Genomic DNA, 12,680 nt, shown 5'->3' on the forward strand with positions numbered 1-12,680 from the left:
AGACCCCAGTCTCAGCTCCCCATATTCCCATTATGTGTGAGTCACCCTGTGCCTGTTAGGGGTACAGGGTGGAATGTCCTAGTATTGTGTGGACATGTATATGTGGGGGTTGTTTATTGTTTACTGCCATGTGGTTGTTCCATTGTTCTATTGTGTCTTGCTTGCCAGAAAACTATTATGAGATGCATGCATTCCTGTATTGTCTACTGCCACTGTTCTATTGTGTGTCTTGGTTTGGTGGGGGGTGTTTCCGACAGGCCTTCCCCCTGATGGGACGGCTTGCTGATGTGTTTCCTGTTCCTGGTTGTATTTCCCCGCCCTGTGTATATATCTTGTGTTTGTGTTAAAATAAAGCAGTTCACTTCCTGTCTTAAGAAGCCTGGTGTTGTCTCGTCCTGTATGGTCATTGGTGGTGTCCGTGGATAATGTTCGGACAGGCAAGCGGGAGTCAAAAGGAAATACCCAAGCGCAGTCGGGGTCTGGTTCCGTTACAGGGGGTAAAGGACATGTCTATGCAGTATCACTGCACAGCACAGATATGTATAACAATCTTTCTTACTTTAAACAAAGAAAAAAAAATAGAATTTAGTATCACTTTGAACCAGCTGTTGATTGAAAAAAGTGAATGCTATAGAACAAATATAGAGCGTGAACCGACATTGTGTGATATCTTCAATAAAACATTATAGCGTATTATAGTCACAAAAAGGTTCTTTGCAAAATGTATATAAACAAAAATCTATTCAAGGAGAAACCAGGTCAATCCACTATATACAAAGAATGTCCAACGATCCAACCTCTTCAGTAGCACATAATCGCTGCTTCAATTTTGCATTCTGAAGTACACGTTTCAAAGGTGAACCCTCTTCATCAGAGCTCTCCAGTAGATCAGGTGGGTATCTCCATGGATGAATGTTATATTACATGCGGTTTTGCCAAATACAGTTGCAAGAAAAAGTATGTGAACCCCTTGGGATTACGTGGAGTTTTGCATGAATTGGGCATAAAATGTGCTCTGAATGTCATCAACAATAGAAGAACACAGTCTGCTGAACATAATACTACACAAACATTAGATGTTGCCATGGTTTAACTGCACATAACATGTAAACATTCACAGTGCAGGGAGGAAAAAGTATGTGAGGCCCTAGCTTAATGACTTCTCCCAGAGCTAATTGGAGCCAGGAGTGAGCCAACCTTTACTCCAATCAGTTTGATGATATTGGATGTGTTGCTGACAGCTGTCCTGCCCTTAAAAAACACACACCTGTTTTGGGTTTACTTGTTTCAAGAAGCACTGTCTGATGTGAACCATGCCTCGCAGAAAAGAGCACTCAGAAGACCTACGATCAAGAATTGTTGACTTGCATGAAGCTGGAAAGGGTTACAAAAGTATCTCCAAAAGCCTTGATGTTCATGTGTCCATGGTAAGACAGACTGTCTACAAATGGAGAAAGTTTAGCACTGTTGCTACTCTCCCTAGGCGTGGTCATCCTGTAAAAATGACTGCAAGAGCACAGCGCAGAATGCTGCATGAGGTAAAGAAGAATCCCAGAGTGTCAGCTAAAGACCTACAGAAATCTCTTGCACATGCTAACATTTTTGTTGACACATCTACAATAAGGAAAACATTAAACAAGAATAGAGCACATGGGAGGACACCACGGAGGAAGCCATTGCTGTCCAAAAAGAATATTGCAGCACGTTTGAAGTTTGCAAAAGAGCACCTGGATGTTCCACAGCACTACTGGCAAAATATACTGTGGACAGATAAAACCAAGATTGAGTTGTTTGGGAAGAACACACAACACTATGTGTGGAGAAAAAAAGGCACAGCACACCAACATCAAAACCTCATCCCCACTGTAAAACATGGCGGAGGGAGCATCATGGTTTGGGGCTGCTTTGCTGCCTCAGGGCCTGGACGGATTGTTGTCATTGATGGGAAAATGAATTCCAGAGTTTATCAAGACATTTTGCAGGAAAACGTACGACCATCTGTCCGCCAACTGAAGCTCCGCAGAGGATGGGTGATGCAACAGGACAATGACCCAAAGCATACAAGTAATTCAACAAAACAATGGCTGCAACAGCACAGAATACGCCTTCTGGAGTGGCCCAGTCAGAGTCCTGACCTCAACCCGATTGAAATGCTGTGGCATGACCTTAAGAGAGCGATTCCCACCAGACATCCCAAGAATATTGCTACACTGAAACAGTTTTGTGAAGAGGAGTGGTCCAAAATGACTCCAGATCGTTGTGCAGGTCTGATCTGCAACTACAGGAAACGTTTGGTTGAGGTTATTGCTGCCAAAGGAGGGTCAACCAGTTATTAAGTCCAAAGGTTCACATACGTTTTCCTCCCTGCACTGTGAACGTTTGCATGTTATGTGAAATTAAACCACGGTAACATCTAATGTTTGTGTAGTATTATGTTCAGCAGACTGTGTTCTTCTATTGTTGTGACTTAGATGACGTTTAGAGCACATTTTATGCCCAATTCATGCAAAACTCCACGTAATCCTAAGGGGTTCACATACTTTTTCTTGCAACTGTACCTTTGTGAGTAGAATGCATTCCCTGGAATTTATAAAGAATTTTGTAGGCACACTTTATGCCTGATGGAGACAGGCACATAAAATTGTTACAGGGGGTGGGCAATCATAATGTACACTTCGTCCTTGGTGCAGTTCAGTAATGTTGGCTCAGCAGTGCTTTCTGCCCATCCTCAGCACCTGTCTGTGTCCAGTAGGTAAGATGTTGGGTGTTTGGAGCCTGATGGACTAGCTAAGAGACTAGTTCCCTATCAGGTCCGCCTCTCTTATGATTGACAGAAGAGAGAAGTGAATTCCATTGCTGCTCGACAGCCCCATAGTTACTATGGAATCCACCCATCACTGTCTGCTGTCAATCATAAGGGAGGTGGACCTGATGGGGAACTCTGAGAGAGTTGCTGGCTGCGAGATTCTCATCAATGACTAAAAATGGCCTTTGCTGTATTTGGGTAACAGCATCAGCTAGCATCCCCAACCTCTTTGTTTATGTTAGGCTGGCTGCCACCGAGTCCTAACCCAGTGGTCCTAACCCGGTGGCAGCCCATTCATGGAAGCTACCACGGGCAAACATGCCCCACTTTGAGCACTAGTGTGTCTCTGTATGTCAACTGAGAGTTTGTCTTAATTATTGGCAGTCTGCTTATCTGGCCTTAGCAACACATTCCTCTTTTCCAAAGAAAACCTATCATGAGAATCACGTCAAGGCTGCCATTGATCTGACCTCTCCTGCTGAAAATGTTAGTAGCCTGGTTGTCTACTAAGCCTACATGGAGTCTCTGACTTACAGCCAAGTAAGCTGATAAGCACTTTTGACTTTTCTGCCCTTTTCAAGATGCACTGTTATTCTGCCCTGAATTGGGTTATCAAAACCAGCTGCTGACAAGACCTGTGCTCGTAATCACACTGGAAAAAATACCATTAGAGGTCCAGTTCACTTCTAGTCAATATATATTCAAGCCCTGATGAAGGGGGTGGTGTTGGACCCCTGAAAGACGTTGGCTTTCAATTGCCTCCCCCTCTCCAGAAACAAGCATGTGACAGTATCTCTTAAACCCCTTTACGACTTCCCATAACATACAGTGAGTAAAATAAGTATTGAACACGTTACCATTTTTCCTGTAAGTATATTTCTAAAGGTGCTATTGACATTACATTTTCACCACATGTTGGTAACAACCCGTGCAATCCATACATACAAAGAGACCAAAACAAATAAGTTCAAAAATTATGTTATGTGTAATAAAATGGAATGGCACCGGGAAAAAGTATTGAACACGCTAACTGAAATTTATTTAATACTTTGTACAAAATCCTTTGTTGGTAATGACAGCTTCAAGATGCCTCCTGTATGGAAAAACTAGTCGCATGCATTGCTCAGGTGTAATTTTGGCCCATTCTTCCACACAGTCTTCAAATCTTGAAGGTTCTGTGGGTCACTTCAATGAACTATAGTTTTACTATTGGATTCAAGTCAGGTGATTGGTTGGGCCATTCTAGCAGATTTATTTTCTTTCTTTGAAACCAATTGAGAGTTTCCTTGGCTTTGAGTTTGGGATCATTGTCTTGCTGAAATGTCCATCCTTGTTTCATCTTCATCATCCTGCTAGATGGCAGCAGATTTTTATCAAGAATGTCTTGGTACATTTTTCCATTCATCCTTCCTTCAACGTTATGAAGTTTGCCAGTACCGTATGCTGAAAAACAGCCCCACACCATGTTGTTCCCACCTCCATGCTTCACTGTTGGGATGGTGATTTTGGGGAGATGTGAGGGCCATTTGACCTCCAAACATGGTGCGTATCATGGCATCCAAACAATTCAATTTTGGTCTCATCTGACCAGACTATATTCTCCCAGTATTTCATAGGCTTGTCTAAATATTGTGCAACAAACTTTAAATGAGATTCAACATGCTTTTTCTTCAGCAATGGAGTCTTGCGTGGAGAGCGTGCATGCAGGCTGTGGCGGTTGAGTGCATTACTTATTGTTTTCTTTGAAAGAATTGCACCTGCTAATTACAGATCTTTTTGAAGCTCTCCACAATTGGTCCTTGGCTCTTGGACAACTCTTCTGATAATTCTTTTCACTCCTCTGTCAGAAATCTTAAGTGAAGCACCTGGTCGTGGCCGGTTTATGGTTAAATGATGTTCTTTCCACTTCTTGATTTTGGCCCCAACAGTGCTCACTGGAACATTCAGAAGTTTAGAAATCATTCTGTAACCAATGCCATCAGTATGATTTGCAATAATAAGGTTGCATAGATCTTGAGAAAGCTCTTTGCTTTTATCCATCATGAGAAGCTTCTTGTGTGTGACACCTTTGGTAATGAGACACCTTTTTATAGGCCATCAGTTGAGACTGAACCAGCTGATAGTAATTTGCACTGACAAGGGGTAGGATTGCTTTCTAATTACTGATAGATTTCAGCTGGTGTCTTGGCTTTTTTCACCTCCCTTTTTTCATGTGTTCAATACTTTTTCCGTGCTTCATTCCATTTTTATTACACATAACTTAATTTCTGTACATATTTTTTTGGTTTCTTTGTATGTATGGATTGAAAGGGCTGTTACCAACATGTGGTGAAAGTTTCATGTCAATAACACCTTTAAAAAAATATTTACCAAGAAAAATGGTGACATGTTCTATACTTATTTTACCCGCTGTATATGCAACAGGAAAAGGGTGGGTTTTAATGCTCACACGCTGCACACATGTGTGTACTGAGAGTGTGCTCACTTCACGCTTCCAGCAAGACCAAGCTGTGAAAAACAGCTGTTGGTCTCCACTACTGATCAGTAGCCAGCAGGACCAGCTCCTGATCATGTGACCACTGTGACAGCAAATCATAATGGTCACATGATTGGCCAATCTTTCCCTCCCCCCCTCCCCCGGCATTCATAACTTTTTAAAGTCGGGGCTAGCGGGAAAGGGTTCACATAATTTTTTTCCTTAGTTGATTTTACGACCTGTGATGCGCTTTTCATTCTCCAGAAATGATCACACTGAAAATCACTCCGTCTTCGTGTTACCCACGTGCAGCTTCAGAACAGAACAATAAAGATTGTTGAAAGCTGAACTGCCATATCCCAGGATTAATGGATTATAATATAAATGTCACTGTGTTCTAAATTGCGATGATGAATATGTTTATATTGTAGCTCTCAGAGTTACAGCAGCCCTTCCTGTTTTACAAATGTACCAAGGATTCTGCCCGTGCATAATGTCCTCGAATGTAACATCCCTATGAAGGGAAGAAGCCTGCCGATGTAATGCATCATCCCTTATACCTCCGAAATAATAAAAGAATAAAAATAAAGCTCACCTGTCACGGTTGTCATGAGCTCCTCTGCAGAAGGGAGAGATGTCGGTTCACTCTGCACTTCTAAAAAAACAATAAAGGCCCCAAATAAGTGACAAATATCAGATCAATGCAGTTCTGTAATCAATTATACTTCATGAAATGTATTTTCTAAATGGAAGCAGTGAAAGTACCTGAATTTGACCTGGTATCAGCCTATTGTAGTCCATGTACAGCAGGGCTGGCGTGTGAAAGGAAGAAGCAGCACAAGGTGAGAGAGTAGACTGGCACAGAGATGAGCTCATCCCTGTACTGCTTCACCTTTCACTGTCCAGTCACAAGCTGGGGTGGGTCCAGGATGGCCTAGACTCAGAGGAAGTGGGCTAGTCATTAGACTAGGTGGCCAGTTCAGGTCTGGTTATTTGGTTTATCGCTTAGCATCCGCCCTATAGCAGAAGTACTGCAACAGGGTGGCACGGGTGCGCAAAATCACATATATATACGAGATTTTACACTTCCAGGTGGGGGGGTGCGCAAGGCATGCATGTGCCCTGCCCGCACCGCCATTCGCGGACACAGCTGTCAATCACCGGGTCCCAGCCAGTCCATGTACAGCAGAGCTGGCGTGTGAAAGGAAGAAGCAGCACAAGGTGAGAGAGTAGACTGGCACAGAGATGAGCTCATCCCTGTACTGCTTCTCCTTTCACTGTCCAGTCACAAGCTGGGGTGGGTCCAGGATGGCCTAGACTCAGAGGAAGTGGGCTAGTCATTAGACTAGGTGGCCAGCTCAGGTCTGGTTATTTGGTTTATCGCTTAGCATCCGCCCTATAGCAGAAGTACTGCAACAGGGTGGCACGGGTGCGCAAAATCACATATATATACGAGATTTTACATTTCCAGGTGGGGGGGTGCGCAAGGCATGCATGTGCCCTGCCCGCACCGCCATTCGCGGACACAGCTGTCAATCACCGGGTCCCAGCCGGTGATTACTTGCCGGCGCCCGATGATTGCTGAGCATCTCTAACCGGGGGGAGAACTGTTTGTAAACAAAACAGTTCTCCTCCCTGTCAGCTTGAGCACACTGCTTTGCATGGCTGTACATAGCAGAGCCATACAAAGCAGTGTGCTTACAGTGAAGCACACAGAGCCCCAAGTAAAACAGCCCACAGTTAACCCTTTCATCGCCTCACATGTTAACCCCTTCCTGCCCAGTGCCATTAGTACAGTGTCAGTGCTTTTTTTGTCACTGGGGATGTCAGTGACACCAAGTCAGTTCCCCCCAGTGTCAGAATGTCCACCGCAGTCTCGAAGTCCCGCTATAAGTTGCTGATCACCGCCATTACTAGTAAAAAGAAAAAATGAGTCCAGTATATATACCGTCATTTGTAAGCGCTATAACTTTGTAATTTACACGTATTGGGATTTTTTTTAGCAGATATGTAGCAGAATACATTTTTTGCCTAAATTTATGACAACATTTTTTTTACTGGACATGTTTAAGAGCAAAAAGTCAAAAATATTGTTTTTTTCTCAAAATTGATGGTCTTTTTGTTTTTCATAGTGCAAAAAATAAAAACCGCACAGACAATCAAATACCACCAAAAGAAAGCTCAGTTTGTGAGTTAAATTTAATTTGGGTGCAGTGTTGCATGACCTCACAATTGTCAGTTAAATAACGCAGCGCCATAACGCAAAAAGTGGCCTGGTCAGGAAGGGGGGTAAATCCTCTGGGGGGGGGGGGGGGTAAGTGGCTAAAACCCCAATAATGGGCCATGGCCATTTTTTGCCACACGCTTGTGTGTTTAAGTGGACCTTCAGCCTAAATGAGCGCTTCCCTGCCTCCTCCTTCCTCCCTCTCTGACCCATGGGCATATTTTTTTTTGTTCGGCATAGCAGCACTTCCATTTTTCTCACATAGGCAAGATGTTCTCCCCACCCTCTCATTGTGCACAGATGTGCTACAGGGCTCAGGTCCTGAGAGAGTCCTGTGGCACATCTATGCATGCGCACTGACTGGCAGCAGGGAAATATGAACCCTTCTATGTCTTCACACTTGAACAGGAACTCCCCCTGCGCATGCACAGATGCTCCAATGGATCTGCCAGGACACAGAGCCTCAAGGGTGCATCTTTGCATGCACAATAGTGGAGGCGCTGGAGCTTGTCAAGAACAAACTCAAGTTCCACTTTAACTTTAATATGTTTATTTTGTATTTTGATTGGCTGGGCATTTGTGGGTAAGTACAATCCCATATTTTTGTTGCTGTCTGTGCTTTCTTGTCCTGGGGCAACCAATACCCTTATTCCCTCTCTTCTTATTGTAGCACCCCCCTAGATACTGTAGGTGCTTGGTTTTACTGACTGCAGGTTGACTGCTTCCCGCTGTCTTTCTGGAAAGGATCTAGAAAACAATGGGCTAGGAAAGTCAAATCAGCAGTTGAATATTAATGCAGCTTTGGCCAATCCCTGGAGAGTAGTACCCAGATGGTGACTGGAAGGAAGAAGAAATAGCCTGGGTCTTGGAACAGAGGGGTTCTTGTGCTAGAGGAGAAGATCCCAGCTTGAAGGGCTGTTGCCCCTCTGGGCAGGCTGCCATGTGTCTGCTGCTCATTGAGGTCCCAGCTGTGCTAGCTGGGTGGGTGGGGGTGGGGGGGCTTTTCTCTTGAAATCCACTGGAGCTGACTGAGGGACATTTGTCTGGGCATCTGGCCTGGAGAATTTTAGTGTCTGGAAGATAGTGGAAGGAAGCATCCAATTATCCAAGGACATTAGTGAGTAACATTGACTGTGTGCTGCTACTATCCCCCGTGTGCTAGAGTCAACGTTACTCAAAAGGGACATTGTTCATGGAGTCCTAGTATAGCTCAGCCCATTATTTGCTGCTGCAAGGACTGTGCTCAGATTTTGGGGATGAAGTTCATTGTCCTCAAGTTTCTTGGAGTATCCCACAGCAACTCTATACCCATCCAAGTTTACGTTCTGGAATATAGCATCAGAAAAGCATACCCCTATACTGATTACTGAGACAAGAGAGGGACTGCATGCTTGGCTGTGGGTGCATGTACTGGGAAAGAGCCTAGGGACCTAAATAGCGGGCTCCTCCGGGGGTGAAGAGATCTGCCTGGGTTTGGTTATTAAACAGGTTTGTATATTTTGCTTGAAGTTCAAAGTTTGCAAATTTTGCAGTGAACCCCGCAGGAGTAGACAGCACAGGGGCTAAATGGTTAGCACTTCTGATTGGCAGTACTAGGGTCGTTGGTTCAAATCCCAACCATGGCACCACCTGCCTGGAGTTTGCATGTTCTCCATGTGCCTGCGTGGGTTTCCTTTGGGTACTCCAGTTTCCTCCCACTCTCCAAAGACATGCTGGTAGGTTAACTGGATCCTGTCTAAATTGGCCCTAGTATGTGTATGTATGAATGTGAGTTAGGGACCTTAGATTGTACACCCCTTGAGGGTTAGGGACTGATGTGAATGTACAATATACATGTAAAGTGCTGTGTAAATTGACATCACTATATAAGTACCTGAAATTAAATGAGTCTAAAGGAGGGGGGGAACTTAATTAATGATTTAGGCCTTTTATCAGGCTAATAAAAAAGCTGTTTTCAAACTAAATGCATGGAAAGCTGGGTATTGCCTTTTGGAATATATACTGATGCCAAAAAAAATCTCCAACACAGCTTTTCTTAACAGGTCCAACACTCATGGTTAGTGTTAGCCCATTCTTCCATAGAAAGTGTGTTGGATTTCCATCCCTTTAAATTACTAGCTTTTGTAACTCAGCATACCTGAGCAAAGTCTATGCACTGCATTATGGGTTGTTGTTTTTATCTCTGGTGGTGAACCTGAAAAGTTTCCAGCCAAGAAGTTAATTGGCAAACTGAGTTGGGACTGCATTGAGCAAGCTTGCCCAATGCTGCTGATATGAATGAGCCTTAGTGTTCTGTTGTAAGTCATGACTTTTGTAAACCATTAGAAAACCTTTAAAGCCACACAAACCCAGGTGCCCTGCTAGGTACTGAGCCCAGAACCCCAGGGGAGCATATTCAAAGTTAATAGGCCATGCTGGTACCGTGTAGTTCTTCTACACCTAGAGGGCCAGGAGCATCCTCAGCTTCTTGTAGAGATTGTCTAATTGACGTCAACCCCCCCCCCCAGGAGTGGGAATGGTAATGAAAGGATACAGTTATTTCTGCTTCGCTTTCCAAGAGACTAAAATAATTGCCTCTCATTCCCACAGACATGGCTATTCCCTGCTGAGCTGGAAATCTATACGTTTAATAGCCAGCTTTCTACACTCATAGAACATTCATGGCGGGAGAACATGCAGCCCGCTGCTTCTACATGATCCATAAATTGTGTTAAAATTAAAAATCTAATGAGAATGTAATAATTCCATGCGTGAAGGAGTAATACATAGCATTGCTGGAGGAGAATCATTATATACATTTCATTGATGTAATAAAATCAAGCCCCAGCTTTTAAAGGAAGCTGTAGACTAATAGATGTTTTGTAACACATCAGAAGCTGTTAAAGATCAACTCTAGATTAATTTCTTTTAATTTTAAAAAAATCTTCAAGTAGGTGTTAAAAATAAAAAAAAACAGATCAAGCTGCTTCTCTCCAGTGCTGTGCCCTGCAGTACCTCTATTCCACCACACGATGTCCTCAGTTTGCCTGTACCCAGTGCCATTCAACCTGGAAGACTGAGGACATACTGTGAGTGCAGGGCATCAAGGACCTGCTCCCTACACTATGGTGTACTTGCAGTGCAATGAGGCAGAAAGTAGTGCTGAGGTCCAGCCTTTGCATTCAATGAGGCCTGCCCAGCTCCAGGAAGAGACACAAAGGAAGAGGATCCTGCAGTGTCATATGACTGAGCTGAAGACATCTAGAAAATGTAAGAATAAAACCCCAAAAGCATAGAATACTGTCTGAGGAACCTCCAGTGGGGGAAGGTGGGGGGTGGGGCATGGCTTGGGCTTTAAAATCCCTGTGCTGGAGACTTTTTTACTACAGCAAGTAGATGTGATAGGTTAAAGTGATTCTAAAGGTTGCAATTTTTTAAAGAAAAAAATAGCAAACATGTTATACTTACCTGCTCTGTGCAATGGTTTTGCACAACACAGCCCTGATCCTCTTCTTTTTGGGTCCCTCGCCAGCAGTCCTGGCTCCCCCCAACCCCCCTCCCCCCAATCGAGTGCCCCAATATCAAGCCCAATGGCTCCCACTGCTGTGTGAGCCAATGAGGAAAAGAGAGACATGGGAGCAGGGGCGGACTGACAACTCATGGGGCCCCCAGGCAATAGGGGATCATGGGGCCCCTGTGTCCTTGCCCAAACTCAAAAAAGGCTATGAAAAAGGTACCAGGGGCATCTCATGGGGCCCCCTACTGACCCTGGGCCCTCGGGTAGTGCCCGAGTTTCCAAATGGTCAGTCCGCCCCTGCCTGGGAGAGCTCTCATGCACATCGAGCACAACTCTCATGCTGAATTGAGATGAGTATAAGGGGGGAGTTGATGTGGGAGCTACACCCAGAACTTTTTTTACCTTAATGCATAGAATGGTAAAAAAACCATCTGCCTTTAGATCCACTTTGAAATTGAAACCTGAGCTAAGCAAACATTCTATTTAATTGTATAAATACAAGGTCCATGTGTACCCTTATTTGAATCTTGGTGTTTGATGTAGATTTCTTCCAGATCAACTACATGAAGGGGCGGAGACAAGACCAGTGAGTGTTGCTCTCTTTTCTTGTACAGGGTGACTGGTCTTGTCTCCGCTCCCTCCTGCAGTTTTCAGCAGGAAGCCTGCAGTGGGTGGAGCTTGCTGGGTCCCTCCCCCAACTCTGCTCTCTGACCAGGCTATGTATAACACAGTGATGATGTCACTGCTACTTTTACAAGGTAACGTCTGGCATGTGGGTTTGAAAGGCATTTGGGCAGCACAGTGGCTAAATGGTGAGCACTTCCACCTGGCAGTACTAGGGTCGTCGGTTCGAATCCCAACCATGGCACCACCTGCCTGGAGTTTGCACGTTCTCCCTGTGCCTGCGTGGGTTTCCTCCGGGTACTCCGGTTTCCTCCCACACTCCAAAGACATGCAGGTAGGTGAATTGTCTCCTGTCTAAATTGTCCCTAGTATGTGTATGTATGAATGTGAGTTAGGGACCTTAGATTGTACGCCCCTTGAGGGTTAGGGACTGATGTAAATGTACAATGTATATGTAAAGTGCTGCGTAAATTGATGGCGCTATATAAGTACCTGAAATAAATAAATTTGGCACACAAAGATGGATTTATATCTTCTGCAGCCACAGAGGAATACATTTCAATAAAAATGTTTGCATCTAGAGTTTAGCCTTAAAGGTCAGCTCTGGGCAAATATTAACCATTCCAGCCCCCACCCCTCCCTTGTAAGAAAGCTAAGCCCACTGTCTTGGACCCTACATGGAGCTGTTTATGGGGGGGGGGGTACCATCAATCCAGTGCTGTAGTAGGGATGTGTATAGGGGGGATAGGTAGGTGAACCCAGAATTCAGCTTTAACTTTAGGACACTGAATTCTAAAATGTCTGCACATATCTATTCACAAAATGTCCTGTGTATTGGGCTTCCCCATTAGGCTTCTCTGGGGTACAGTAGTTTGCAATAAACAAGGAACAACACCAGGGGCTAAAAGATTTGTATTTGTGTCCATCCGGTCTTGAGGTTTACACAGCTTTGTCACACAGTACAGCTCTGTCTGGAAGGGCAAGAGACCCGATTTTCTTTACTGCAGTTAAGTAACACTTACAGGTCTTGTCCCTCCCCCAGCCTGTGACTGGA

General features: G+C 44.3%; 1 protein-coding gene across 1 annotated transcript in view; it reads right to left on the reverse strand.

The window, feature by feature from the left end:
- OC90 (otoconin 90) overlaps positions 1 to 12,680 on the reverse strand; it is a 143,225-nt gene that overhangs the window by 48,712 nt on the left and 81,833 nt on the right. Inside the window, exon 10 of the mRNA XM_089685933.1 lies at positions 5,878 to 5,937. Coding sequence (XP_089542059.1) covers positions 5,878 to 5,937 — 60 coding nt within the window. The remainder of the gene's footprint in view (positions 1 to 5,877; positions 5,938 to 12,680) is intronic.

The sequence above is a fragment of the Staurois parvus genome, unplaced genomic scaffold (assembly GCF_062004578.1).
Source record: "Staurois parvus isolate SC_StPar_1 unplaced genomic scaffold, SC_StPar_1.0 ptg000389l, whole genome shotgun sequence".
Taxonomy (NCBI): domain Eukaryota; kingdom Metazoa; phylum Chordata; class Amphibia; order Anura; family Ranidae; genus Staurois; species Staurois parvus.